Source organism: Branchiostoma belcheri, unplaced genomic scaffold (assembly GCF_001625305.1).
Source record: "Branchiostoma belcheri isolate BF01 breed outbred unplaced genomic scaffold, Haploidv18h27 scaffold20, whole genome shotgun sequence".
Taxonomy (NCBI): domain Eukaryota; kingdom Metazoa; phylum Chordata; class Leptocardii; order Amphioxiformes; family Branchiostomatidae; genus Branchiostoma; species Branchiostoma belcheri.
Window position 1 is genome coordinate 1908587 of NW_017803491.1, and position 24758 is coordinate 1933344.

The following is a 24758-nucleotide window of genomic DNA, read 5'->3' on the forward strand; positions in this document are numbered from 1 at the left end:
ACAATTAATCAATGAAATAACCAACTGATTATTAAAATAACATTGACATCTGTAGCCAATTGTGCCACAAAGTGCATTACGCTGACTAATGTTGCCCTTAGTTAGTTGTTTATTATGTTAGAGTCATGCAGTAGTTAGAGGCACTAATAATAGCTTAATTGTCCCTAACAGCTTCAGCAGTCGACTATTCCTGACTTTCGTCGAGACATTAGGCGCTGTTTGTTTGTGTGTGTGTGTGTGTGTGTGTGTGTGTGTGTGTGTGTGTGTGTGTGTGTGTGTTTTGTTCACTAGTATGTTCACTAGTAGATAGCTTTACAAACAGTGCTAACTAATCATGAATGTGATTGAATACTGTTTCTTGGATCGCAGCATTTGATAGTTGCAAATGTACTTGTAATATCTGCGTGTACTCGTATTTTATCTCATTAGTGGTATTCATATACTTCACGGAAACCGCGCTGCCTGGAACCATGACTCTGGGACGCTGAACAAAGAGTCGATATGCTTCCTTTCATCTCATTCCATTTCTCCTGCTTACGGATTTGTCTCACCGTATGTTTTGTGGATTTGTCCCTGCAGGAAAGAGCAGCTATGGTCCTTCACGAACGGCATGATCATCAACCGGCTGAACAACTTGGCCTTGGACGTGCCGGGAGCAAACGCTAAGGATGGCGTCAAGGTGGTGGCCACCCAGCCCGTACCTGGGAAGAAGAGTCAGCAGTGGGTGGTAAGTTGTGCTTCAGCCGTTTTCAGTTGTTGTGTACCGTGACAGAGACTTTATGGATTGATAAGGCCTAGAATAAAAAAAAAGTATACCAATTTGAACCATCAAAATGTAATTCAACGTAAGTTGAGAAACATGATTTCAGAAGTGTGTGTCTGTGTCTGTGTGTCTGTGTGTGTCTGTGTCTACATGAGTGTTGGGGTGTCTGTATTTCATGTACATGTATTTCGGAAACCCTTTGCCTCATTATTGAACCAAGTGCTCCCTTCTTCCTCTCAGCTCCATGGAGACGGGTTCATCCGCACAGCTCTACAGGACAGCCTGGTCCTGGACAACAGTGACGGCACCCTCGCCCTGAAGTCCAAGATTCCCAACGCCGCCGAGGCCAAGGTTCAGGAGTGGGACCTGGTCATCCTGGGAGACACAGCCGAGTTCAACAGACAACTCAAGATCTCCGAGGAGATGATCATGGAAATGTCCAGGTCTTAGGATAGACCTCGTTACTGTCTTAAGACGTCCTTCCATATAACTTAATTAAGAACATAATTGATGAGTAATGTCACTAATTGTGGTGCTTATGGGGCAATATTTAAACCTCAAACTTTTGAAGAGCTATTGACCCATGAAAGTGGCTTATCATATATCGAGTCGAGCCATTAACTTATAAAGTACTCAGTATCTATCCAAAGCTTTTATACTACATTTAATGCGGAGTTGACACTTGAATAAGTCTATTTATTTATTTGTTGGGAGATGAGCTGTATTTTATGTATGTGTGGTATAGCAGGGGAATTGTTCTACTAAGCCTACGATAGATTTCATGTGTACAAGATATGCTCTCGATCTGCTTTAATATAGTTGTTATGATAATTATGGGTTCACCACACCACGAAGTGGTGTGGTGAAACCATATTGCTTTTTCTGATGTTTCTTCTCCTTCTTCTCCTCCTCCTCCTCCTGCCATATCTTTAAATGGATTCAGCTTCTTCATTTTAGGGCCTAAGGTCCTGAAATTTGGTATGGAGGTACAGTGGGCAAATACCCCTAGGCGTTTTTAAATTATTGTGATACAGGCTTTTAGAATGGTTTTATTTGAGTTTTTTGGCTGTGTAATAGCTAATGTATTACTGTGTAAGTGTGCAGTGTTTACCACATTTGGACATGAGTCATCACAATGGCATGCAAGGCATCAACCAATAGGCATGCAGCTTTCCTCTATTCTCCTTGCTGATTGGCTGTTGGGATTTAACTGGCTTAACTTCATTTACACCTGCACAGAGCCATGCCATACTGACAGTATGTCTGTATTCAAGTGTTTTGGTAGGTATTTTAAGCTTTCCTGCTCCAGCATTGGAATGCGGGCTATGAACGCTTCTTTTTATCTTGAAAATCAACAGTTTGCATTATGCAATCCTAACCAATAATGTAGGGAATAGCTATCCAACTGTTGTAGTCTTAGTTGTATGTTACTTCATACTATAGTTATATCAATGTAAAGCATTGTTTTCCCTTGTGTTTCTCATTCTTTCCCTGCCATGTGGTAAAATGTGGTGAACCCATCGCTATATTTGCTCCAAAGCAAATATTGGCCTTTCTAGTTTACGTAATAGTCTTCCACATACGACAAACGGTTTGTGTTACACAAAACATATTTATTCTATTCTGTACGACTTGTTATGTCTATTAAATCGGTGGAAGATGTATTTATATATACTTGTAAGGTGATAAATTGAGAAAATTCCAAAAATAAATTCAGATGTTATATATTGATATGGTAACATTTGATAGATAGAAGCTATGCATTATAAATGATGATTTTGCAATAACGAAAGATTTCGTTCTTGAGATTACTAGGGTTATTATTGGTAGTATACGATTTATTATCTGCAAATTACATTTATCATGATATCATTATATTATGTGCAGAAATTGAATAAGCGTAACCTTGGGTCTTTTCATGATTCACATAACGTTACAGCAATACGGAATATAAACTTAATTCTAACACATACGCCTGGAAGAAGATAGTTGCTTGGCAGATGTGAACAATTATTAAGGCACTTTCTATATACGACAAAGTCGGTGGTTTTTGTTGAATTGTCACGTAGTTTCGCCTAAATGGTTGAATATGTTATCATATTATTATACACAGCGGCCAGTTTCATTTCAACCTATTACTCAGATATCTAGATGTTGTGCATAGTTCAACCATGGAGGTAAACGTTCAACCGCTCTTAAAGCTTATGTAAGCTCAGCATATGATTCAGTCCGCTCGATAATACGACCTAATAGATGGAAAAACCGACGGCTTGTCATAAGTGGTGCAACGGTGGGAACAATATGTGTACTGAAGAGAAATGTAACTATGTTTGTTAGTTTGTTTTTTGTTTGTTATAGTCGGGCTGGGAGCAAGGTTACCAGTGGGTGGTTCGTGATGGAACGCTTTTCTGACATTTGAAATAAACGACGCCAAACGCAGTATAACTGTTTTCTTGTCTTATTTTGACTTGTGCAGAGTAATAATGAGACTACCATATGTATACATGTACATGAAAACCTTCATCGCTATATAAGGCCACACCAAGTAAATCTTATGGATGACGTCCGCGCGCGCATTGATTTTGGCCTGTTCCTAGAAAAAAACAAAAACAAGAAATTCCGCTTCCTGTAACTATGACCAAAGAGTCACGACAGTGCTGCAAATCGTCAGATTGACGTGGAACCCGTAACGCGAAAACAGGACAGGACGACAACTGCTGTGCCACCTGATTTATTGCTGTTTTGATGATGAATAAAAGACTTCTTGCTTGTTACACTGTGTCACCTCATTCAATTTGTGTCCTAACATTTGTCGTCTCTTAGTATATTTCTAATCTAGGCATCTTGATTTTAGGGCCCTTCTTGTTTTTTTTTTTCGCCCTCTCGCATTAGTTAGGGTTTCCAAAGGAGGTCATCCATAAAATTTACTTGGTGTGGCCTAAGTCACTATAACGTAAAATTAATATAACGTTACAATACATATAAACCAATTGAAGGAAATTTATTAGGACAGAAAGAATCAAGAAAATGAAAAAAATTATATAGTTCTAATGAAAAAGGAACATACTTTACATATACACAGAAGATTTGTGTTCATAAAAAAAAAGTAAAAAGACAAAAATATCGCCCTGACCCCGACGTGATTCGAACACGCAACCTTCTGATCTGGAGTCAGACGCGCTACCGTTGCGCCACGGAGTCAGTCAGCTGATGGCGGGAAGAATACAAGAGTACTTAAAGCCATTCTACAATAAATCATTATCCACATGTGATGTGAGTCTCCTACTGCATGCTCGAAGCATTTTAGATCATTTAATTACAGTTGAATAGATCAATTTTTAGTCCCTTTACTTAAAACGCCTGTTTAATTTCGTGCAATTCACCCATCTCCAACTTCGTGGTATCCGGCCCTCTAGCGATATTTCCTAGAGCTGCAGACGAAGGTTGCCCGACCTATCAACGCATCGCAATGTGGCGTAGCATGGGATCGCTTTTACGGAATTTGGATATAAATATTCCCCTAACTTAATATTCCTGGATACATTTGTATTCATATCATATTAAAATGATTTCTAGATATCAATATACTTGTCAGCTTTCAGGTTATGTACTAGTTATCAAATGTTACTCTCACCGTTCTTCTGTGGTGGGACCCCTGAAAGCCATCAAGGAAACCCGTCCACGATCCGGTCTCTTTGGCCAAGATGGCGGTCGGGGTAGGTAGAAAAATGAACCACACATCTATATCACAGAAATTTGACGTTCCTTTCAGATATATCCCACTCAAATATACTGTCATAAACCATACAGAATACCCTTATTTCCGTCCATATTACAGTTTCCAAAGATTGAGTGAAATCTCGTTACAGACGAACGTTTTGGTTCCGGTATGTGTCACATGTGGATATGCAGTTCTACACATGTGGATACCAGTAGCCAGTAAAATGAAACTTAGAGGTCTAAATCATATTAGATACTCAATATTGTAGTGTGAAACTTACAGATAGGTTTCAGCTTTCATGGTTTTGTCGCAAGCACTGCATAAATTGTAGGGATGTTGGACCTTCCCACTAAAATCTACACTTGCTGCTAAGGGGGAGGGGGGTGGAAACCAATCAAGGAAGCGTAAGGTATCAAAGTGAAACTATTATATATTATCCAGTAGGAAATTGAAGGAGGGTGCAAGATTTCAGTCAAACCAGCCTCAATATTCCTCCAAGCCTCATTATGATTTTTTTTTCTTCTGCTTGTGTGTCTATGATGATTCATTCACCCACTCATGTTTGAGTTTTGACTATGAGAAAATTTTACATGTACCACCATCTGAGACACAATGGGATAAATTTTGAAACTCAGTTTTTCTTTAAACCAAAGACATAGTTTTGCAGGTACACAGTTATGGTTTATTGTATGTATTACTTAATGTACATATCTCGTGTGACTAACATTTTCTTCCTCTTTGACATTACAGAAAGTGTTGATTATCGACGCTAATAACCACCTGCTTGGTCGGTTGGCAGCAGTGGTTGCCAAAAGCATCCTGCAAGGTGAGACCATAGTTTGGCCAAGGGTAGAATAGATTTCTTCAACCAGATCATTGAACATGACACTTGTATGAGGAGCATATTTTCTCTCTGCTTGTGTCTATGATGATTCATTCACCCACTCATGTTTGAGTCTCGACTGTGAGAAAATCTTACATGTACCACCATCTGAGACACAATGATTCAACCAGAGATAGGCTCAAAGACTTCTTAATAGATCCTACTTGTTGTTCTGTCTATAGTCTTTAAAAAAGACCTTTTGTTGTTCTGTCTTTAGTCTTTAAAAAAGACTATAGACAGAACAACAAGTAGGATTAAGCCTTAAACATGTTAATGATGTCATGTTTTGTGTCCTTTTCCTGTAGGCCAGAAAATAGTCGTTGTGAGATGTGAGGGGCTGAACATTTCTGGTAGCTTCTACAGAAACAAGTGTAAGTAGTTACATTTACTTAACTGTATTAAGCAGATAACAAAACAAAAGATTTTTGAGTTTTGTTTCTGTGGTCAGTGATGTCTTTTTACCTACATTGTCTGAATACAGTGAAAGATAAAAAATCAACTGAGGCCACATTTTCTTTCCAATAGATGCCATTTGAAGTTCCCATAAGATAATCATTATACGTTTTAAGTTCTGTACACTTTGAATTAGGTGATCTTATCTGAAATTGTTCCTATTCGCAAACAACAGTGAAGTACTTGGAGTTCCTGCGGAAGAGAACGAACACCAAGCCTTCCCGAGGACCCTTCCATCTCAGGGCCCCCAGCCGCATCTTCTGGAGGACCGTCCGTGGTAAGGAAATATTCACATGCCTGTTTTTTTCTCAGCATATTTCACGTCAAAAAGGGGCATTCACTTTGCTCAAGTTCAGATGTAGTGTTTCGACATTAGTATCCAAATTGACTTACCTCTGGTAGTGGTGTCATTAGAATTTAGAGAGATATCATTCAAATCAGTTGTTGGGATAACAAAGTTCATTCAAACATTTTTTCACAAAGTTCTTCAGTGGTCAGTGATGCTTTTTTACCTACATTGTCTGAATACAGTGAGAGATAAAACCAACTGAGACCACATTTCTCTCAAATTAATAACTGTAATAGGAAAATTTTTGGAGGCTATTAAAACTCTTTGGAAGGTACACCACTTGGCAAAATGTTACCATTGCCAACAACAAAGACAACACTTAGCAAGTGAATGCCTCTTGCTCCCTAACGCCTTTCACTGTTTGAGTTTGCTTTGTACTCAAACCATCTGTTATGTTGAATTCTTTAAGGGTATTTTTTGCTGTATCAGTGATTTGTGTTGTTTTAACTGGTACGTGTATTATCTAACACAACACTTCCTCACAAAAGAATTTTAAATTTCTGTCTGTGTTTCTATTACCTATATGGCTGTTTTTATGCTTGATAAGTCATCATTTCTCCCTTGTTTGCTATGGTTGCACACTGAAAGTTTCATTGTTCCTAAATTGTTGAGTTCATTCTGGAATAATTGTGAAATATTTTTTCACTAATCTTGAACTGCAATTTACCAGTTTTTTGCACTCCATTCAAGTTCAAACAGTTCCACTTATCTCCAGAATATTTTTTTTTTGTTCATAACAAAGTTTTCAGTGCTACCATTTCACAGCACAGCAAATATTCTTGGAGATGAAACTCAATTTTTAACAGCCAAGGGGGACAAATGATGACTTAAAGTTTGTTTGAATCACTAAAGAGTGCCAGGTGATGGTGTAAAAACAAGCCTACTGATGTCTGTATGTTGCACTGAAACCCCATTATGAATACAGAACAAAGTGGTCTCCATAGAAAGGATGTAACGTTTTCTGCAAATCCATATTTTCCCAGGCATGCTGCCGCACAAGACAACCCGGGGTGCACAAGCCTTGGAACGCTTGAAGGTCTTTGAGGGCATTCCACCTCCTTATGACAAGGTAAGGACTTTTATCTCCAAGGTTGTTAGAAATCTCACTTTCCTTTTGTATATCTTTATTACTGTTCTTGTCATTGTTAGTGTGTAAGTATCAGACAGCCGTGATACAAATTTTGTATGTGGAATATATGGGAAATTTTTTCTCTTTTTCAGCAAAAAAGACTGGTTGTACCGTCTGCCCTGAGGATCATCCGCCTCATGCCCAACCGTAGGGTAAGTACTAAGTACTGTAAATGTGGAAATGTTCATCATGGTGGTTTTATTTTCACAGTGGTCTCTTACCGCAAAATCCCAACACCACATGTGTTGTACTTCAACTGCACTGCTAAGTTGTTTCAAGTTTGTACATCTAAACTTGTAGTCAGAGGAAGAAAATTATTACAAACTATGAATCTCCTGCTTATCGATTGGCTTTCTGTTTCTCCCACAGTTCTGTTCTCTTGGCCGTCTGTCTCACGAGGTGGGCTGGAAGTACAAGGAGGTGGTGGACACTCTGGAGGCCAAACGCTCTGCCCGTGCTAAGCTGTACTGGGAGAACAAGAAGAAAACCATGGTACGTAATGGTGAAGTTGTTTGGGTACAGGTCCAGACCTGAACAACTGACGTACCTATGTCCAAACAAACCAAAACATAGCCGACTGATAGTCCTTTTTTTCACACTAGAAGTCGGGTCCTTTGGAAATTTTTATTATAATTGTACCTACATCAAAACTTGGACAAAAAAAGTCTTCTATCAGTTACTTACAGTATGACACTCTGGTAAGGAGCCAATTTTATTTTCACTTGTGTCTATGATGATTCATTCACCCACTCATGTTTGAGTCTCGACTGTGAGAAAATCTAACATGTACCACCATCTGAGACACAATGATTCAACCTGCAGTAAGATCCACCAGAGAAAAAAAACAGTTGGCTTCATGTTTATCTTGCAAATAATTAGCTGAACTTGATTCTGACAGTTGATTGAAGGGGTGACGGTGACCCAGCACTACGGGAAGTGGTGTAACGCCTGGTTCGATTCTATCATACAAACAATTATTATACAAAATGCTTCCCCAAAATTGTGAAATCTCTGCTTTTTTTACAAATTTCATCTGATGTCTCTTTCCTCCCTACAGAAACTGCGGACACAGGCCATGCAGAACCTGTCCAAGAAGCTGGAGCCCCTCAACAAGCAGATCGAGGAGGCCGGCCACTACGTCGCCTGAACACGGGGCTACCAGATGTACACACATTGTGCAGAGAGAAAATAAAAAAACACAACTTATAATGGCTTGCATTGTGTTGATCTGCTGTTAGACCTATTTGTTTAGAGAAAGGAGGGATATTGAACAAAACCTGTGGAAAATATCAGTTCACATTACGTTGATGAAGGTTAGACATCCAGGTAGACAATCCAAACTCTACTACTAGACAACTTACAAAGAACTTAGTGGTGATAAAGACTAGTCAACAATAGCTATGGGTACAACAAACATTGCTATAAAAGAGCACACGTTCACAGTCCCTTGTTCAATGAGTGACGTCACAAGTAATGTTGGCATTGGCGCTATTCCAGGGGTGACCAAAAAGGACTGTTTTTATTGAGTAGTGAACCATGCACAGCAAAAATGAACCATGAACAACAAAATAAGACCTAAAATGTAAGGAACTGTCTTCAAATTTGACTGATTCAACTTACTACGACATTTAGTCTTAAGTTTTAAAAAATGTTAGGCAATTCGCGCAAACAACTTCTAGTATCACATCAGTGCATGCCTACTAAGTGTGATCCATCTTGCAAAGGATCCAAAGAAAAGGATCACAATTACTCATAATTACCAATACAATGTAAGGTATGCCACAAGGAAATGTTGAACTTAAAAAAAAAAACAGTTTTGGTATCCGATCTACGCAAGGGGGAAGACAAAGTCTGGGCTGGGTGATAGTGTCAGACTTACAAGCTCATCTGTTAAGGGTTCTACCGGAGCGACCAGCATGTGTTTCTCGGCGCAGAGGACCATACTCGCCCGCCTACTCTTCAGCTGTACCGTGGGGATTTGCTACATGCAAGTATGTGACACGTTCTTAATCGCAAAGGGACACGTCTATGGTCAATGGATATTGTCTTACCACCGTAAAATCAGCTTGGAGATTAGCATTATCTTAAATGTTAACGAAAAAAAGCAATCAGTCACGATTGAGTATACTTCGGGTCATGGAAGACGGATTGCTTACCGGTTTTACTGGATGGTATTCTGAATCCAGTCAATGTATTGTTTTAAGTCATTGATCAAACTTTAAGAGCCTTTGCGCCATCTGCAAGTCGCCCCTCTCACTAGCAAGGCTTTGGTGTCCCATTGACGGTTTTGTTGTTAGTCTTGTGCACAGGGGCGAACTGCTGCATCACCCAAACATCTTCCCTCTAACCAACTCGACACAATCATTCCCGGAACTACCATTGAACTGATAGGAGCTCAGGGATAATATCACTATGAAAATCAGCCCAGTAGGAACTCAGGATTCTCTATGGAAACCAGTCATCACAGTCCCCAATGCTCAGTAACACTAGTACCAGTTGTCAGTCTTACAATGATTGGTCTACATGTATGTTTATATCAACAAGATTCTGATCTGACTTGGACTTGTTAGAGGTGTTGGCCATCAAGCTTCTAGGGGCCTGACCAGTTGTAGGGAATTGTGATGTAGAAGCGTGATGTTGTCAGACTAAATATAAAGAAAACCTGTATCCCGACACACTGGTTACAATGAAGGCCGCAGCTCAGTTACCAAAGAGGGTATCATGTAGCTCACTTCACTCCATGGTCAATGTTGACAGTATGACACAATTCCGGGGATCAGTGAATGGGTCTTTTTCCCCATTTATTTTGTGAAAAGAAAAAATCTAACAAAACAGCTTTGGCTGGAGGGACTGGCCATTACTTGGGGAATCATTGGATGGCTTTAAAGTTCTTACTTCCTGGTTGTATATATTTCGTTATTCTAAAGCTGGCACTGCACGAAAAGTGATGAATGTAAGTCTCAGTTGCTTTAGGCAATTGATGCCAAAACTTAGGCTTTAGAAAACTAACACCAGACTAACAAGGCGTAAACTGAATTGGTTGGTCTTTAGGCAACCGATTTCAGACTTCCCTGACACATGTCACTGCTGCATGGTATAAAATCCCACCTACATCGCAGCGGATGTTTTAAGTTTGTTTAGCCTGGGTCCCATCCTTCCGTAGTTTCCGCCCAATTCCTAATGTCGCTGGGCACCATGACATTGGGGAGCGGGCGGAAACTACGGAGGATGGAACCCAGGCTAAAGTTTGTTGCCCATTCACAACAAAACTGTACTTATGTTACACCATCTGTATACAAAAGATGACGTACTACAATAGTATACAAAAGATCATCAGTCCCTCAAAAACCTTCCGAGAAAACATCGCAGCTATGTGGAAGTGATATATATAGTAGCCAAGTTAACCAACCCATTGTTTTATGCTTACCTATGCTACATAAAAGAGGTGTGTGGGCCACTTGGTAAAGTGCCAGTTGAGAAAACACTGCTAGCTCCAACCTTGCGTGTGGCCGTCTGAGTTTGTCTGAGTAAGTTGCGCCAACGTCTAGAACTGACCTACCGTGTTTGTCAAACCTCATAACCGGAGTGACCATGTCCTGTTCCTTGGCACTAAGGACGATCCTTGCCCGCTTGTTGTTCGGCTCGGCTGTGGCACTGTGCTACTGGAGGGTATGTCGCATTTCAACCATGTCGAACCAAGGACATTATATCCGTGGTAGAAGTAATGACATTTGTTGTTCATGTTCCCTAACAAGACTTACAGAGAGGTGGGTTTTGAAATGTTTAACCTACAATGCACCGAAGTAGCTGTTCTCTGTTGGTTCTGGCCGCAGGGAGGTTAACATCTCACTCAGTCACTGTATATAAAATGGAAAATACATGTATGCAATAGTTTTACCGCAAAGCTGAAGCATATGATGGCTTATGTTGTGACTAACTCTCTTGTACACTTCTCTGTGACTTTAGAACAGACATTTACATTGATGCTTGCTATGTATTTACGATATGGAACTACTGCAGAAGTCTTCGTTGCTCACATGTGTATCTCTGCAGGTTTTTGTGATGGTGACCGACCCCCCACTGCACCTCAGCTGGCCGATAGTGTTGGGAGCAGCTCTGATATTGGTGGAGATGTGTGTCGCCTTGTACAGAGGGAAAGAAGACTGGAAATGGTGCGTTAATAAATTAGAACTCTAGGGACATGCAAATTGAAGATTTGGGGGGTACCAAAACTCCATATTTATCTTCACCTTTGACATATACGAAGATTGTTTCTATGGTGAAAAACGGCCCTATACATCGAATGGTGTGGAAAGGAGCAAGATTAAAGATGACTTTTGCATAGTCTTGCGGTTAATAACTGGATTAGAGACCAATGTACAATCAATCTTTTCAAGCCTAAAGTCAACAAACATCTGTCCTGTCTGTTCAGTAACCCAAAACATTTGAGTGGCTCCCATGAGGCTTGTTTTGTGGTGAACATTAAGAAAATTTAAAAAAATCGACATGTTTAAAACCTGCATGTAGATATGAAAACGGTCTTGAACACTTATGCCAGATGAAGAGGCTAATTGACCTGGGTGATTAATAAGTTAACGGACCACCCTGGTAGGTTCAGCCCTGCTGTGTTCCTGTACCTGGCCTCCACCATCCCCTCCGTCTGGCTCCTGGAGATGACACTGCACCGGGAACGAGTCCAGCTGAGGGAAAACGCCACGTCCCAACACCAGGAGACCATAAGGGTCGGAGAGGTAAGGAAACAATGATAATTCTATGAATATACCCATAGCTTGTGCGTCACTTTTCCCTATTACCACACGTGCTAAACCAGACATGATATCTACTAGTAGAGGAACGCCACAAGACTATGTTACTTCTGGGTATGGAAGTATTGTGTTGGGTGGCCAGGTTGTGGGTTTGTGTCTCAGTTTGTCCTAACAACTTAGTGATTGGGAGGTGATTTTGACTGTTGATTGACAGACAGGTCACACCTGAAGATGAACCAGCACGGGTGGGAGTAAATGGGTGGTATGTGGCAGAATTCAGGAAGTGGTGTAATACTCGATTAAATTACATCATACAATCCCTTCAACATTTTCAATACATTAATGAAAATCAAAAACAACCTTGAAGATCACGAAAACCAAAAATACTATCTGGAAGTCTGAGTCTCTGATTTTTTGTTCTCTACAGCTCTCGCTTGAAGTGAATGGGGAAGACTGGGTAAGAGCTCTGGAGCAAGTCATCTTCCTCACTCTCATCCTTGGCAGGTGGGTGATGCCTCGGAGCGCCCTGTCACGTGACCAGCTCTCCGAGCTCCTATTGGTCTACGTCACAGCTGGGGCGGACATCTTGGAATTGTTCAGCCTCCTGGATGAAGATAACATCAAGTACAAGGAAATATACATCTATCCAATCTTGGGTTTGTTCACACTTGGTATGGTCCAGTTCCCGATCATGTTCACCTCGTTTCATGACAAACCACTACCAAAGTTGATCAAAAACAACTCAGTATCACCAGTGGAAGACCCCAATGCGAAGAGCACCAACCGTTTAAACAACAACTGTTGCGGCTGCTGCACTAAAGAAGTCATCGGTATTTTCATGACTCTGCTGATGCAGGATGGACCATTCCTCGCGCTTCGATTGTATTTCATGATCCAAGAGAGAATCTTCCACAACCTGATGGTGTTTTTCGTAGGGAAGAATTTCGTTGTGATCGTGCTCCAGATTTACAGGCTTGTTTCGATCGCGTGCTACGATGATGATGATGACAATGAGGATGACCAAAAAAACACTGTGAAAGACAATGACAGTGACGCGGATGTGACAGTTCTGCAAGCATGAAAAGTAGCTAACCAATAGCTACGTTAAGAAAAAAGAAATCACCTACGATTTCTTTTCACTATAAAAATTTTACTTGCCATATATAATAAGTGCTGTATTGTATGCTTGACACTGTATTTCCTACAATAGCGGGACAATTAAGTTATTATACATATGTTACATGGAATTTCCAGTAGTATTATTTATGTACAATGAATTTGATATACTGTAATATAAAGTCTGTACTTGATTGTAAAATTTGCAGTGTCTATATAATTAGAAGTCAGCATAAATTTTGGTTGTGTTGGGGTTTGAGTGAGCATGTACACTAATAAAGAAATTACGTGTTTGTTTTTTTTTCTTTTCGTGTAAGAGGCATTTAAAGTGAAGAACAGATGCAATGAAGACACCTACTAGACAATGACAGAATCGCACACTCCGAGAAAATCACTACTGTGGTGTTTCTACTTGGTTTGTTTCTTCTCTCTTGCCTGAATTTGAGAAAGTGCGCCAGTCTTTTAAACAAGACAACAGAGCACCACTCATGATTTTAAAAGGCACGTATTTCCTTACACTTAAGACGTTTACAATATATCCGGATCATTTCTTCTGAATGCATAAGGAAATCCTAACAAGAAAGGAAAACCTGGGGGTGCAGTCACTTCTCAAGTTACAACATAAACAGTCAGGCGTGACATATCTGTGTAATAAACAGGTTCAAACACAAGCACATGTGTAATACAAACCGGTAACATTATCTTCAGAAAAGGGCCTTTTTATACCTACCTAGACCTTACAACACATGTCAATGGGGCCTTAAAAGTAGCTGTCTAAATGGCATGCAATGTGATATACTGACTACCTTTGACAGTTGACTGGGTCAAACAAGAGTTTCCATGGTTACTTACAAATATTTTCCTTTTGTATGGGATTTTTTTTTCTGTCAAACCTGTACATTGATGTGGATACTGCTTAATAAACAATGAAGAAACAAAGGGGAAATGTGTACACTACTTTATTTACTTCATTTCAATCAGTCTTTTAACTATCAAGATACATTTCTTGAATTTTCTTGACAGATATTTTTCTGGCTCACCTTTGTAACAACTGAAAAAAACACAGCTGCGCTGAATATATTTTATGACTGCTTGCCTTATAGACAAGAAAATGGTCACTACTGTATTTTTTCTGCTGAAGATGTCATAGCTGTGTTCCCCTCCCCCTGTTCAGTGTTAGCAATAGCTGCTGCCTCTTCCTCCTCCTTCTTCCTCCTGCGAATTTCTTCAAAGATCTTCTGTCGGTGGTCCTGGAGAAGCTGTCCCTTCTTGCTCAGCTTCCTGAGAATCCTTTCTGAGTCCATGAGGTCCAGGGTGATGCCCAGCTCGCGGCAGACCAGCTCGAAGCTCTCGTAGTTTGTTTTCCGCAGCTGGCGGAGAAGTTTGTCCCCGTTTCTGCTGCTTGATGAGCATCAGCTGTTTCTGCAGGGTGTTCTGTAAAGGAACAAGAAATTGGGAAGATTAGACTTCCAGGAAGTAATTCACCCCCAGTTCCTGTGTCTGAACCTTTCCACTTCCTGACAACCTGCCTGTCAATCTTCCCTTGCCCATGTGCTTTCAATCTACCCTAAAGTTCACCCCATTTCTGCAGACTGCACCGTATACAGTGTATCTCGATGCTACACTGTCAACTCAAGGACATTATACATGTACGTGTAGTATTACCGGTATGTCCCTGGTCATCCTACCTTCTTGTCTCTTTCTTGGGCTTCCTGAAGAGCTCGCAGATGTATTGTCATGTGTGCAACTGTAAACAATGGCATAATTTGTAAAGACTTCAACGTTAAACATCAGCATGAGATGAAAGAAAATTGTTAGGAGAATGGGTAACAGTACAAAGAAGTTGAATGATGCTCTTAGTTTCAACATAATAGTGGTAAGTGCAAAGTCTACAAGACTTACTTCGGACTTCAAGAGATCTGTAGTCGTTTGGATGCTTCTGAACTCGTCTGATCATGTCTTGTTTCAGGAAGTTCACCTTTTCACCCTAAATACATGAAGTTAAACATTTGACAAACTCACAATGTAGAGCCAAGCCTACTTGATAGATATAATCGTTTTGTATCAGGAAATCAGTAAGTAAGTAATGAACAGCAGAACAAGATGTTTTCTAACAGTTGTAACAAGTAAGGAAAAATACATGTACATGTACTTACACTACTGGCAAACTCAAGACTGAAGATTCGTTTGATGGTGTCATCAGCTCTGAAACAACAGTAAACTATATGTAAACTCTGGTTGCAACATGGTGCAAACAAGTGCAAACAAAAGAGAGAGAATGGCTGTTTTTTACATCATGCGACTTTTAATACTTACGTCTGCAACTCTTTGCTCTTCTCCCAACCTGGTTTAAACTGAGTCAGGTCCAGTCCCTCCAATTGGCTGATGATTTTCACTTTCTGGGCTATTGGACATGAAAAAAAAAACAAGCATGTACTTTTGTAGCAGTCAATTGGTTGGTAGGTTTGTTGGAGCTATTACATACAACAAAAACAGAAGGATTACTAGTAGATTGTTAGACAATAAGAAGAATAGGTTTAAGAGGAAAAACAAAATTGCACTGAACACATCTGTCAGTCTTGACATCCTTACCTTCTCGTAGCTTCTTTTCCCTCTGTTTTCGTTTCACCACAAACCTCTGCTGAACATGGACTTGGCTAGATGTGTGAACTGCGTGATACATGAATGGCAATCAATATCATGTTCTGATCATATAAATTTCGTTGTTGTTGTTGTTGTCCTTGTTTAACGTCTAATATATCGCTAGACGTGGTCACTTGGTGCTCGTTGTCGCGTGGTTCAGTTCAGAGTCAAAAAGTCTCTCTAGGTATTTAACTCTTGGTGCCTTGTGCTTGAGTGAAGCTTGAAGTCAATCCCCCCTCCCCACATGAACAAGCACTAAAGATTGACACGACATGCAACGTTACATGTAATTTGCAGAGAAAATACAAAGTTCTAGGCGACGAAAGGGAATGGGCTAATCTACGATCTATCGTTCTTACTTCTTCCTCGACAGTCAGAATTTTCAAAACCATTTACTCACTTGGCTGTGCCCTTGTAACACATGGTCTATCCCAGACTGCCTGTGAATTTCCTACAACTCGAGCCGAATTACAACAAACTGCAGGAATAAAACTCGACTTTGAGGAAATGGTGAGGTGCATGAGTCTTTGAGTCAACATTGTGACTCAAAATATACGTCTAGCTATTTAGTATATTGGAGAAGATGATGAGTTTTGGGGGGAAAATCGACTTTCTCTCACTTGGCCGCCATGATTTTTCAAGAAGGTCATGACACACCGCACCTAAGAGTATCGATATACATCTTATCAACATTCACCATTATATGATTTATGCAAACTAACTATGTACAAATGAAAATGTTTGTAGCACATTTCCAAATATTTTTATGAATGAAATCTTTTATTTATTGCGATAAGTTTTGCGTTTGATAAACTAATCCTTTGTCGTTTTGATGCGGTGTAAAGGAGAGTTGTGCAAGATGGCGGACCACATGAAGAAAATTCGGAGAAAATTGCAACAGAGAGAAAAGAAGAAAAAGCGTGAGTATAAACCCCAGATTTTCGATGATATCTAAGAGGGAAAATCTTCGTCTACCAGACATCACAATTTCTATACCCACGGACCTTTGGAAGGAAATTAATTGTGTGATTTCGGGGATGTGGGAGGGGGGCGAAAATTCCGGAACACGTGCAAGCATGATGCTAGTAGCCTACGGACGCATCTGTTGTTTATGGCCGTCGTTCAGATTAAGTGAAAACAACAACAGGTTGATATGTATGCTTAAAACTGAAGCAGTGACCAAGCAGAATTTAAAAATATAACGTGTTACTGTGTAACTTAACTGTAAGCATTCATAAACGATAAAGTTGGATGTATGTAACCTCCGTGTCCATAATATCACCAGGGTCCATAATATTGCCACCTATTGAGAAATAGTGTGCTTTAAGATATTTTTACTGCCACATACTTTTGGTATGCACTCCTGCACACCTCAAATGTACATACGTAGGGTATGTTGCAGTAAAAATATCTTTAAGCACACTTTTTCTCAAGGTGGCGATATTATGGACCCTGGTGATATTATGGACATGGATGTTAATGTTACATGAATGGTTAAAGCATAAAGATATGTAGAATAATTTTTACACTTCAATGCTTTTTTTTTTGTTTCAGTAACTTCTACTACAGCAATGGAGAAGGAGGAAAGTAATAACGAGATCACACAAGCAGTAGGTGAAGTTGGAGAAGACGGAGTTCCAGAAACCTCTGTTCAAAATGGTAAATCTATGAGTGTACATGTACATCGGCCTGAAGACCCCCTCTGAACGACAAATGTATTTGTTAATTGATTAGTGGCGCAACTCCAAGCCTGAATGGGGTTCAAACCCCTGCCCTCATGATCCACAGAATTTGATCCACTGAAGCAGCAGAGTATCAGTAGTTGTTTGTGACACCCTTACCAGTTCCTGTGTGAAGAGTACACACTATATACTAACCAACATCAATGATAACAATTCTGGTTTTTTTCGTAGGTACATCAGGTACAGAGGGGAGCTCAGAGGACAGGAAGTCTGACACACCTCTGTCTGAGAAGAAGAAGAAAAAGAAGAAGAGAAAAGTAGAGAAACTGGATGAGTCGACCACACCAGAAACTCCTTATGGTAAGGAAGAGATGAATTCCTTTCTGATTATCAATGTTTCCCGAAAGGGAACATTGTTATACATGTATCAGCCAGTTTTTTTTTATAGAAGATACTTTTAAAAAAAACTGGTTAACCCAAGTTTTCTGTCCTCATTTTTTACAGCAAAAGTTCCCAGGAACTCTGAAGAGCAGACCTCTCCACACACAGAGAGTAATGAGGAGAAGAAAGAACTACCAGAGGAAAAACAAGCAGAGGTCAAGAAGCCCACTGGTAAGATGAAGTCCATAGAAAATCTAACTACATGTATCATGTAATTGTACAGCTCTTGTTTAGGTACAGGTTTAGGCCCATTTGCCTACACCTGTACCTGTACCTAAAAAAGAAAAATTTGCTGAACTACACAGCTTGGAATACACTAGAACAAGTTACTTGAAAATTATTCCTTAGCTCATCATTTGAAGTCAACTGCTTTATTTACCATACCTTTGTACCCCAGCCATCCGAGGCCCAGTGACAGATGTGCCGTTCTCGTCCCTGGAGGAGACTGTGTGTGAACCGACCCTGAAGGGCGTGACAGACATGAGCTTCACCTGTATGACTGAGATCCAGGCGAAGAGCATCCCTCCACTCTTAGAGGGAAGGTGAGACATTCTGTTGTTACTGGTTTTAAACCAGACAGTTAAATCAGTTGCTTCTTCGTAGAGAAGTACGATGTACTGTTTTAAGTGGCAGAGCTGCGAGTTTGTGTATCTGTTTGTTCAGACAGAGTTCTGTATCGGTATAGCCGGTATAACCGCCCTTCGGCGTAACACACCAGCTGTTGGTTGACAGAGTTGGTTGACAGAAGGTGTGTTGGGTGGTGGGAGATTGACAGGCAAAATGATAGGAGGTCAAAGTTTAAGTTATCAGAAGCTGGCCAGAGATCAGAAGGAATTGGACTTGGAGGTCAATGTGGTCAAATTCAGTAATATCAATATGTATCTGTATTCAGTAATATAAGTAACAATTGTAAGAATTGTCTGTAGAGAAGCCCAGGCAGTCAAGTGGCGTGCCCTCAATGGATTTTCCAAATAGTCTCAAAGTTTCAACACTGAAGTAACCGATCCTCCTCCCTCTGTCCACCTTTAGAGACATCCTGGCTGCAGCTAAGACAGGAAGCGGGAAGACTCTGGCCTTCCTCATCCCAGCTGTGGAACTCATGTACAAACTCAAGTTCATGCCCAGGAATGGTGAGCCTTTTGTTCATTCATAATCATTACTGTGTGGGTTTTATTCCCATAACATGCAGTGGTGCCCTGATGGGGGCATGCATGCACAGTAATTGGAGGTCTGTGATGCTGGCTTGAAATGTTCACTGTGGTCACATTTTGTTTCACCTATTATCTTAAATTTATGTCAAATTATGACACTGCAAATGTTTATTTCCAATGAATTACTACTTTACACCAGAATACTACAGAATTGTTTCAACTACAAACTTAAAACACTGTGAAAACCTCCTTTCCCATTGTACTCAACTGTGAAATAAATTCCCAGCAAAAACAACTTGATATGTGAAGCAATGTTTGTTTCAATCCCCAGGTACTGGTGTGATTGTGTTGTCCCCCACACGTGAACTGGCCATGCAGACGTATGGGGTACTGAAGGAGTTACTGAAGCACCACTGCCACACATATGGGCTCATCATGGGGGGAACCAGCAGGTCATCCGAGGCAGACAAACTGGCCAAGGGAATCAACATCGTGGTGGCCACACCTGGGAGACTGTTGGACCACATGCAGGTAGGACACAGGCTATGTTCTCAATAGTTAAGCCACATTTTAGAAATAGATGTTATAGACATTATTATCTTCGTTTCAGATATAGATTGATAGTTTGCAAAGTTGGCAGAGCACGATTTGAACAAAACACCTTTTTTTTTTGTACATGTACTTGTATCTGTAATGTTTGCTTGTCTGTCCATAGTCATTTTAAGACAGTAAAGACACAGGAACTGAGGGGGACAGTGTGACAGTGAAATATGCACAGAATCAACGAGAAATCCACTGTAATCAAAAGAAGACATTCACAGCAATTCTTGGGATGTGAACTCTCTGATTTCTTTTTTTTTTTGTAACAGAACACTCCCCAGTTCATGTACAAGAACCTGCAGTGTCTGGTCATAGACGAGGCCGACAGGATTCTGGAAGTTGGATTTGAAGAGGAACTCAAACAGATCGTCAGGCTACTTCCAAGTAAGTGTTGAACATGATTTTTTCAGTATTGTGAAATGTTTCAAGAAAACATCCAAGGAAAAAATCCTAGTTTTGCACAGACACACTACATGTATCTAACCTGCTGCCCCCCTCCCCACCCAGAGCGTAGACAGACCATGCTGTTCTCAGCCACACAGACCAGGAAGATTGAGGATCTGGCCCGAGTGTCCCTGAAGAAGGAACCCATGTATGTGGGAGTGGACGACAATAAGGACCAGGCTACAGTGGAAGGACTTGAACAGGTAATGTTTCTTTTTTTTTCTAAATTCTACAGCGAACTTCCTGATTTTGTTGATAGAAATTTGTACAAAGTTACTGTTGCTTATGGCGTTGAATGGTCAAGTGGTTTAGGCTAGTGGACATGAGACAAAGAGCTCACGGGTTTGATCCCTTACATCCTGGCTTGATGCTGTGTCCTTGAGAAAGGTACTCTACACAACTTTATCTGTCCACCCAGGTGTAAAATGGATACCAGACCTCAGTCTTCAGGCTAATTCTCTGACCATTGTCATTGGTTATCTGTTTTCAGGGTTACGTTGTGTGCCCATCAGAGAAGAGGTTCCTCCTCCTCTTCACGTTCCTTAAGAAGAATAGGAAGAAGAAGATCATGGTGTTCTTCTCCTCCTGCATGTCTGTCAAGTACCACTACGAACTTCTCAACTACATCGACCTGCCTGTCATGGCCATACATGTGAGTAGGATGGGGTTTTTGCACGTTTGTTTTAGTTCCACTACTGTTATTTACACCTAAACGGTACCAAGTTAAACAAGATGTGGAAGATCACATACCTTATGAATTCTTACTAATTTCTTGCTTTATCCTTATTGTGAATTTCTCACTGATTCTATCTATGCACTTCCCTCTGGCTCCCATAAGGCAACTGACATGCAAATACATGTAGGATGGAAGTAAGGGAAGACAGGAAATGTGATAACCTAGTGGGATTTTTTTTTTCAGAAGAACTACTTGTAGTTCAGCGTTTTGTGGTCCAATCTTGTTATTTAAGCTAGACATAACATTCTACAGGGTCGTCAGAAGCAGACCAAGAGAACCACGACGTTCTTCCAGTTCTGTAACTCTGACACGGGGACGCTGCTGTGTACTGACGTGGCCGCACGAGGTCTGGACATCCCCGCGGTGGACTGGATCGTACAGTTTGACCCTCCAGATGACCCCAAGGTAAGATCCATGGTTTGGCTGACGTTCTTCTTTTTCTGTCAGATTATTTTCTGAAACCTTTCCTAAAAGGTTTCTGTACATTTTCTCTTCATTATGATACAACCCCTCTCCATATGGGTTTACTAATCCATCACTTGCTGGCAGGTGGAAGTATTGTTTTGGGTGACACTGGTTTAGGGGAGGTTGTATGTTTGTGTTCTAGAGTGGCAACAGTTGCTGGAGAGTGAGAGGTGGTTTTGACAGTTGATTTATAGGACAGTCATGGTTGACTTGGAAGTCTGAAATCTCCAATTTCTTGTTTTCTCTTGCCTCAGGAGTACATCCACAGAGTAGGCCGTACAGCCAGGGCAGGGGGGAGAGGTCATGCTCTACTCATCCTGCGCCCAGAGGAGCTGGGTTTCCTCAGGTACCTCAAGGCTGCCAAGGTAACATTGTCCTCTAAAACTTAGCATAGTTTCCTGTTTACCTGTTCATAGTGAAAGCAAGCTTGCAAGGTACCATTTCTTCTGAAAAAAATTCAGCATGTTTTCCTCTTTGCAATACCTGTTTCTTAGCAAAATCAAGAACATTTAGCAATAAGATGCTTTGAGAATGTACGATTTTTGCCAGTAGCAAACCTAGCTGACTTTGTCATTTTTATCATCCATGCAGGTCCCTTTGAATGAGTTTGAATTCTCGTGGAGTAAGATAGCAGACATCCAACCACAGGTATGAAATTTAGTGTAATTATATTGTGCTATGTAGTTAAATCAGTGATCTTTTCTTCATAACCAAAGTTCCAAAAGTAGCATGGACATACTGACTGATACCATTCTCTCTGTAGCTTGAAAAGCTGATTGACAAGAACTACTTCCTGCACAAGTCAGCCATGGAAGGATACAAGTCCTATGTGCGTGCTTACGACGCCCATCACCTGAAGCAGATCTTCGATGTCAATACGCTGGACCTGACCAAAGTGGCGCTGTCATTCGGCTTCCAAGTGCCACCCAGTGTGGACCTCAGTATCCTTTCCAAGATCTGTCATGTTTTGGGGAATTATTATTTCTGGGTACGGAAGTATTGTTTTGGGTGGCTGAGCCATGGGCTTGTGTACATGTATCTGTTTGTCCAGACAGAGTAGGATGACAGCACATGGCAATAGTCAACGACTTTTTAGTACCTTTTGTCTAGTTATGTCAAATTCTGTTGTTGCCGTCATTTTTTTTGTTAGAAGGGAAGGCTGTTATGTACTTATTTTGTTTATAGTTGATCCTTAATTCCTGACCTCAGATGTAGCCAGCAGTAAGAAAGCCCTGAAGCAGAAGAAGAGGGAGGGAAGTTTTGGCTACAAAGTTGAGAAGGGTCAGAAGAAAGCTCGCATCTTCAAGCAGGTCGGCAAGAAAGACAAACGTCAGTTTGTCAGATAAAACTCAATAGTAGTTGCTGTAAATTTTGTCATATTTGCAATGGTTTTATTTTTACAATGCCTCTCCACCACGGATACATATCCCTGCGATGTGTTTTTGTTTCAACTATGAATTTAGCATAGTTTCAACTATGAAACACAGCAAACCTCCATTCCACAGTCCTGCAGCAAAGTTAGAGCCTCACCAAAGTAAATGAATTTACATTACACATATTTTTAACTGTACATCATGATTCGCGTTTAAACCTTGGTTCTGTTTTGTTAATGTTTGTTCTGTTCATGTTCATTTAAGTAGACAAAGCAAATATGCTCTTTCCAGCAGACAAAACAAAAATTTGCTTACCTTTTAGTGGTAAATTATGAGCTATTTTATTTATCTTACTGCAAACAATGTACATGTATGTGAGAGAAACAACTGCATTTAGCTCTCATCCTTACTAGTATTCATCCCTTATTACACAAATAAAAAAAAAAGATTGTACTAAAGTTAGGAAAACCCTAATGTAACCAATGTTTATGTATAGTATTTTTAGATAGGGATGTAACCTCTTTCATTTATTGATCATTGTCTCAACAAAATGATAAAGTTTCTCAGATCATACAGCCTAAAATATATAAACATATTGAGAAGAATTATGGCAAATATTTTTCTTTCAGCCGTATGGTTAGATCTTCTGTATGGTTTCTCTAAAGGAGCACACAGATTAAAGCCTGTTTCCAAATTTGTCACACTTCATATGGTCTTCAGAAGTCTTCTAGATTGTAATGCAAATGTAGGTGGCAATCAACCTGCAACTCCAGTTTGAAGTGCAAGGGGGCACTTTAGTACTGTATAGTGCCTTCTGACAGCCAATACATTGAAGTACCAATTTTTGGCTTGAACAGAAATCCCCACACATACGACAAGAGATATAGGTTTGATTTTTTGCCGTCTTCAGGTTTTTGAGTCCAGGATAGCCTCAAATCAAAACTTGTTTCATGTTTAATGTCATTCAATGGTAATTGCAAACAATTGACATGAAAAGCAAATACAGTAACCAAGAACTAAAGAACTATTGACTAAAAGTGTAAGATCTGATATACAGAAGTAAGCAGATGCAGTCATTTCAAAAGGTCTCTGCAGTGCTCAGAAGTTTTATGGCCCCTGATTTAACCCTTACCCCCCGGGGCCCCCAGGGGGGCTTTATACCTTCATATGGAAACACCTTGAACCCCAGCTGTTTATGGCAGACATGTGTCTGAAAATGTGCCGTTAATTACAGCATGACTGGCAGGGAATACCCCATAGAGATCCTATCTATTTCAATAATGTCTACCCCCTAGAGAAAGGCTGAAACCAACACTTCCTTCTACAAATTAAAGAAATAAAGTAAAAAAATTGAACCATTAAATTTTCTTTGAAAGGCGACTGCCCTAAATGACTGTCCTGAGTTTTTGTAAAGACTGTCTCTTAGGTTCTATACTCTTAGTACGGAATTCAAATTTCCTACTTGTTAGTTAATTTCTGTCATGTCTATCAGAGTAGCTCAATTCAGTGGTGCGGCCACTGCTAAATGATTACAGTGGGGCCCAGGGTAACAAGTACACTGAAGGTATACCTGTAATTGTGTGTAAAACAAGTACTCCACACACAAAAAGTATCATAGAAGTATGTACAATTACATACAATTTAACAAATTTTACATACTGATACATTTTGCAGAGTAACCATATTATGTGATAACAAGGCTCAGAAAAACAGCATGCACAGAAAGAAGTACAACTCTTTAGTCCTTTGAGATTTCTGGCACATGGCACACAAATTGCCAGCCACTGCTGCACCTATTTCCATGCAAATTTTTGCCAATCATATATTTTTATTACCACCTTGCATGGGGTGGTTTCCTATTGTTTCCCATATGTCTTTCTCTTTCACTGCTGGTTTCAGGAGGCAGGTTTAATTGACAGATAATGACCTTTGTGTCTGTTCTAGTTCTTGTGGTAATAAACGACACCAGTCCCTTTGTTTGATGAAAAGTCAATAAAAAATTAACACACACCAAACAGCTGCTAAATAGACACCGTTGTCTCC

At 40.2% G+C, this 24758-nt stretch overlaps 5 protein-coding genes and 1 non-coding gene across 9 annotated transcripts in view; 4 read left to right on the forward strand and 2 right to left on the reverse strand.

The window, feature by feature from the left end:
* LOC109469230 (myosin-2 heavy chain-like) overlaps window positions 1-1590 on the forward strand; it is a 37531-nt gene extending 35941 nt beyond the window's left edge. For both annotated transcript variants that reach the window (XM_019767692.1, XM_019767693.1), the window contains 2 exons: window positions 580-727; window positions 1004-1590. In XM_019767692.1, coding sequence (XP_019623251.1) covers window positions 580-727; window positions 1004-1213 — 358 coding nt within the window. In that variant the 3' untranslated portion in view covers window positions 1214-1590. The remainder of the gene's footprint in view (window positions 1-579; window positions 728-1003) is intronic.
* Window positions 1591-3892: 2302 nt separating this feature from the next.
* Window positions 3893-3964, reverse strand: Trnaw-cca. The gene has a single exon. It is a non-coding gene; the product is annotated as a tRNA-Trp (tRNA).
* Window positions 3965-4406: 442 nt separating this feature from the next.
* LOC109469304 (60S ribosomal protein L13a-like) lies at window positions 4407-8507 on the forward strand. Its single transcript, XM_019767809.1, has 8 exons — window positions 4407-4479; window positions 5235-5310; window positions 5673-5738; window positions 5996-6097; window positions 7153-7238; window positions 7391-7450; window positions 7668-7790; window positions 8356-8507. The coding sequence occupies exons 1-8, from the start codon at window positions 4468-4470 to the stop codon at window positions 8443-8445; spliced, it is 615 nt and encodes a 204-aa protein (XP_019623368.1). The 5' UTR covers window positions 4407-4467; the 3' UTR covers window positions 8446-8507.
* Window positions 8508-9025: 518 nt separating this feature from the next.
* LOC109469279 (transmembrane protein 26-like) lies at window positions 9026-14017 on the forward strand. 3 transcript variants are annotated; one of them, XM_019767781.1, is made up of 4 exons: window positions 9026-9289; window positions 11352-11470; window positions 11911-12049; window positions 12492-14017. In XM_019767781.1, exons 1-4 carry the CDS (start codon window positions 9215-9217, stop codon window positions 13143-13145), a joined length of 987 nt encoding a protein of 328 aa, XP_019623340.1. In that variant the 5' UTR covers window positions 9026-9214; the 3' UTR covers window positions 13146-14017. The 3 variants fall into 3 exon arrangements, with proteins under 3 accessions (XP_019623340.1, XP_019623339.1, XP_019623341.1); XM_019767780.1 differs by lacking the exon at window positions 9026-9289 and adding an exon at window positions 10679-10967; XM_019767782.1 differs by lacking the exon at window positions 9026-9289 and adding an exon at window positions 10767-10825.
* Window positions 14018-14123: 106 nt separating this feature from the next.
* On the reverse strand, window positions 14124-16499 carry LOC109469293 (28S ribosomal protein S15, mitochondrial-like). The gene is given in 8 exon segments (XM_019767798.1): window positions 14124-14568; window positions 14570-14614; window positions 14869-14927; window positions 15083-15167; window positions 15337-15385; window positions 15497-15584; window positions 15773-15850; window positions 16224-16499. Coding segments are annotated over 8 exon segments (813 nt in total). The 5' UTR covers window positions 16363-16499; the 3' UTR covers window positions 14124-14298.
* A 136-nt stretch (window positions 16500-16635) lies between these two features.
* On the forward strand, window positions 16636-22761 carry LOC109469248 (ATP-dependent RNA helicase DDX18-like). Its single transcript, XM_019767725.1, has 15 exons — window positions 16636-16743; window positions 17378-17482; window positions 17737-17865; window positions 18010-18117; window positions 18344-18488; window positions 18976-19076; window positions 19429-19628; window positions 19967-20081; window positions 20205-20344; window positions 20632-20793; window positions 21130-21282; window positions 21597-21707; window positions 21934-21990; window positions 22106-22283; window positions 22552-22761. Exons 1-15 carry the CDS (start codon window positions 16656-16658, stop codon window positions 22686-22688), a joined length of 1929 nt encoding a protein of 642 aa, XP_019623284.1. The 5' UTR covers window positions 16636-16655; the 3' UTR covers window positions 22689-22761.
* The last annotated feature ends 1997 nt before the right edge of the window (window positions 22762-24758 follow it).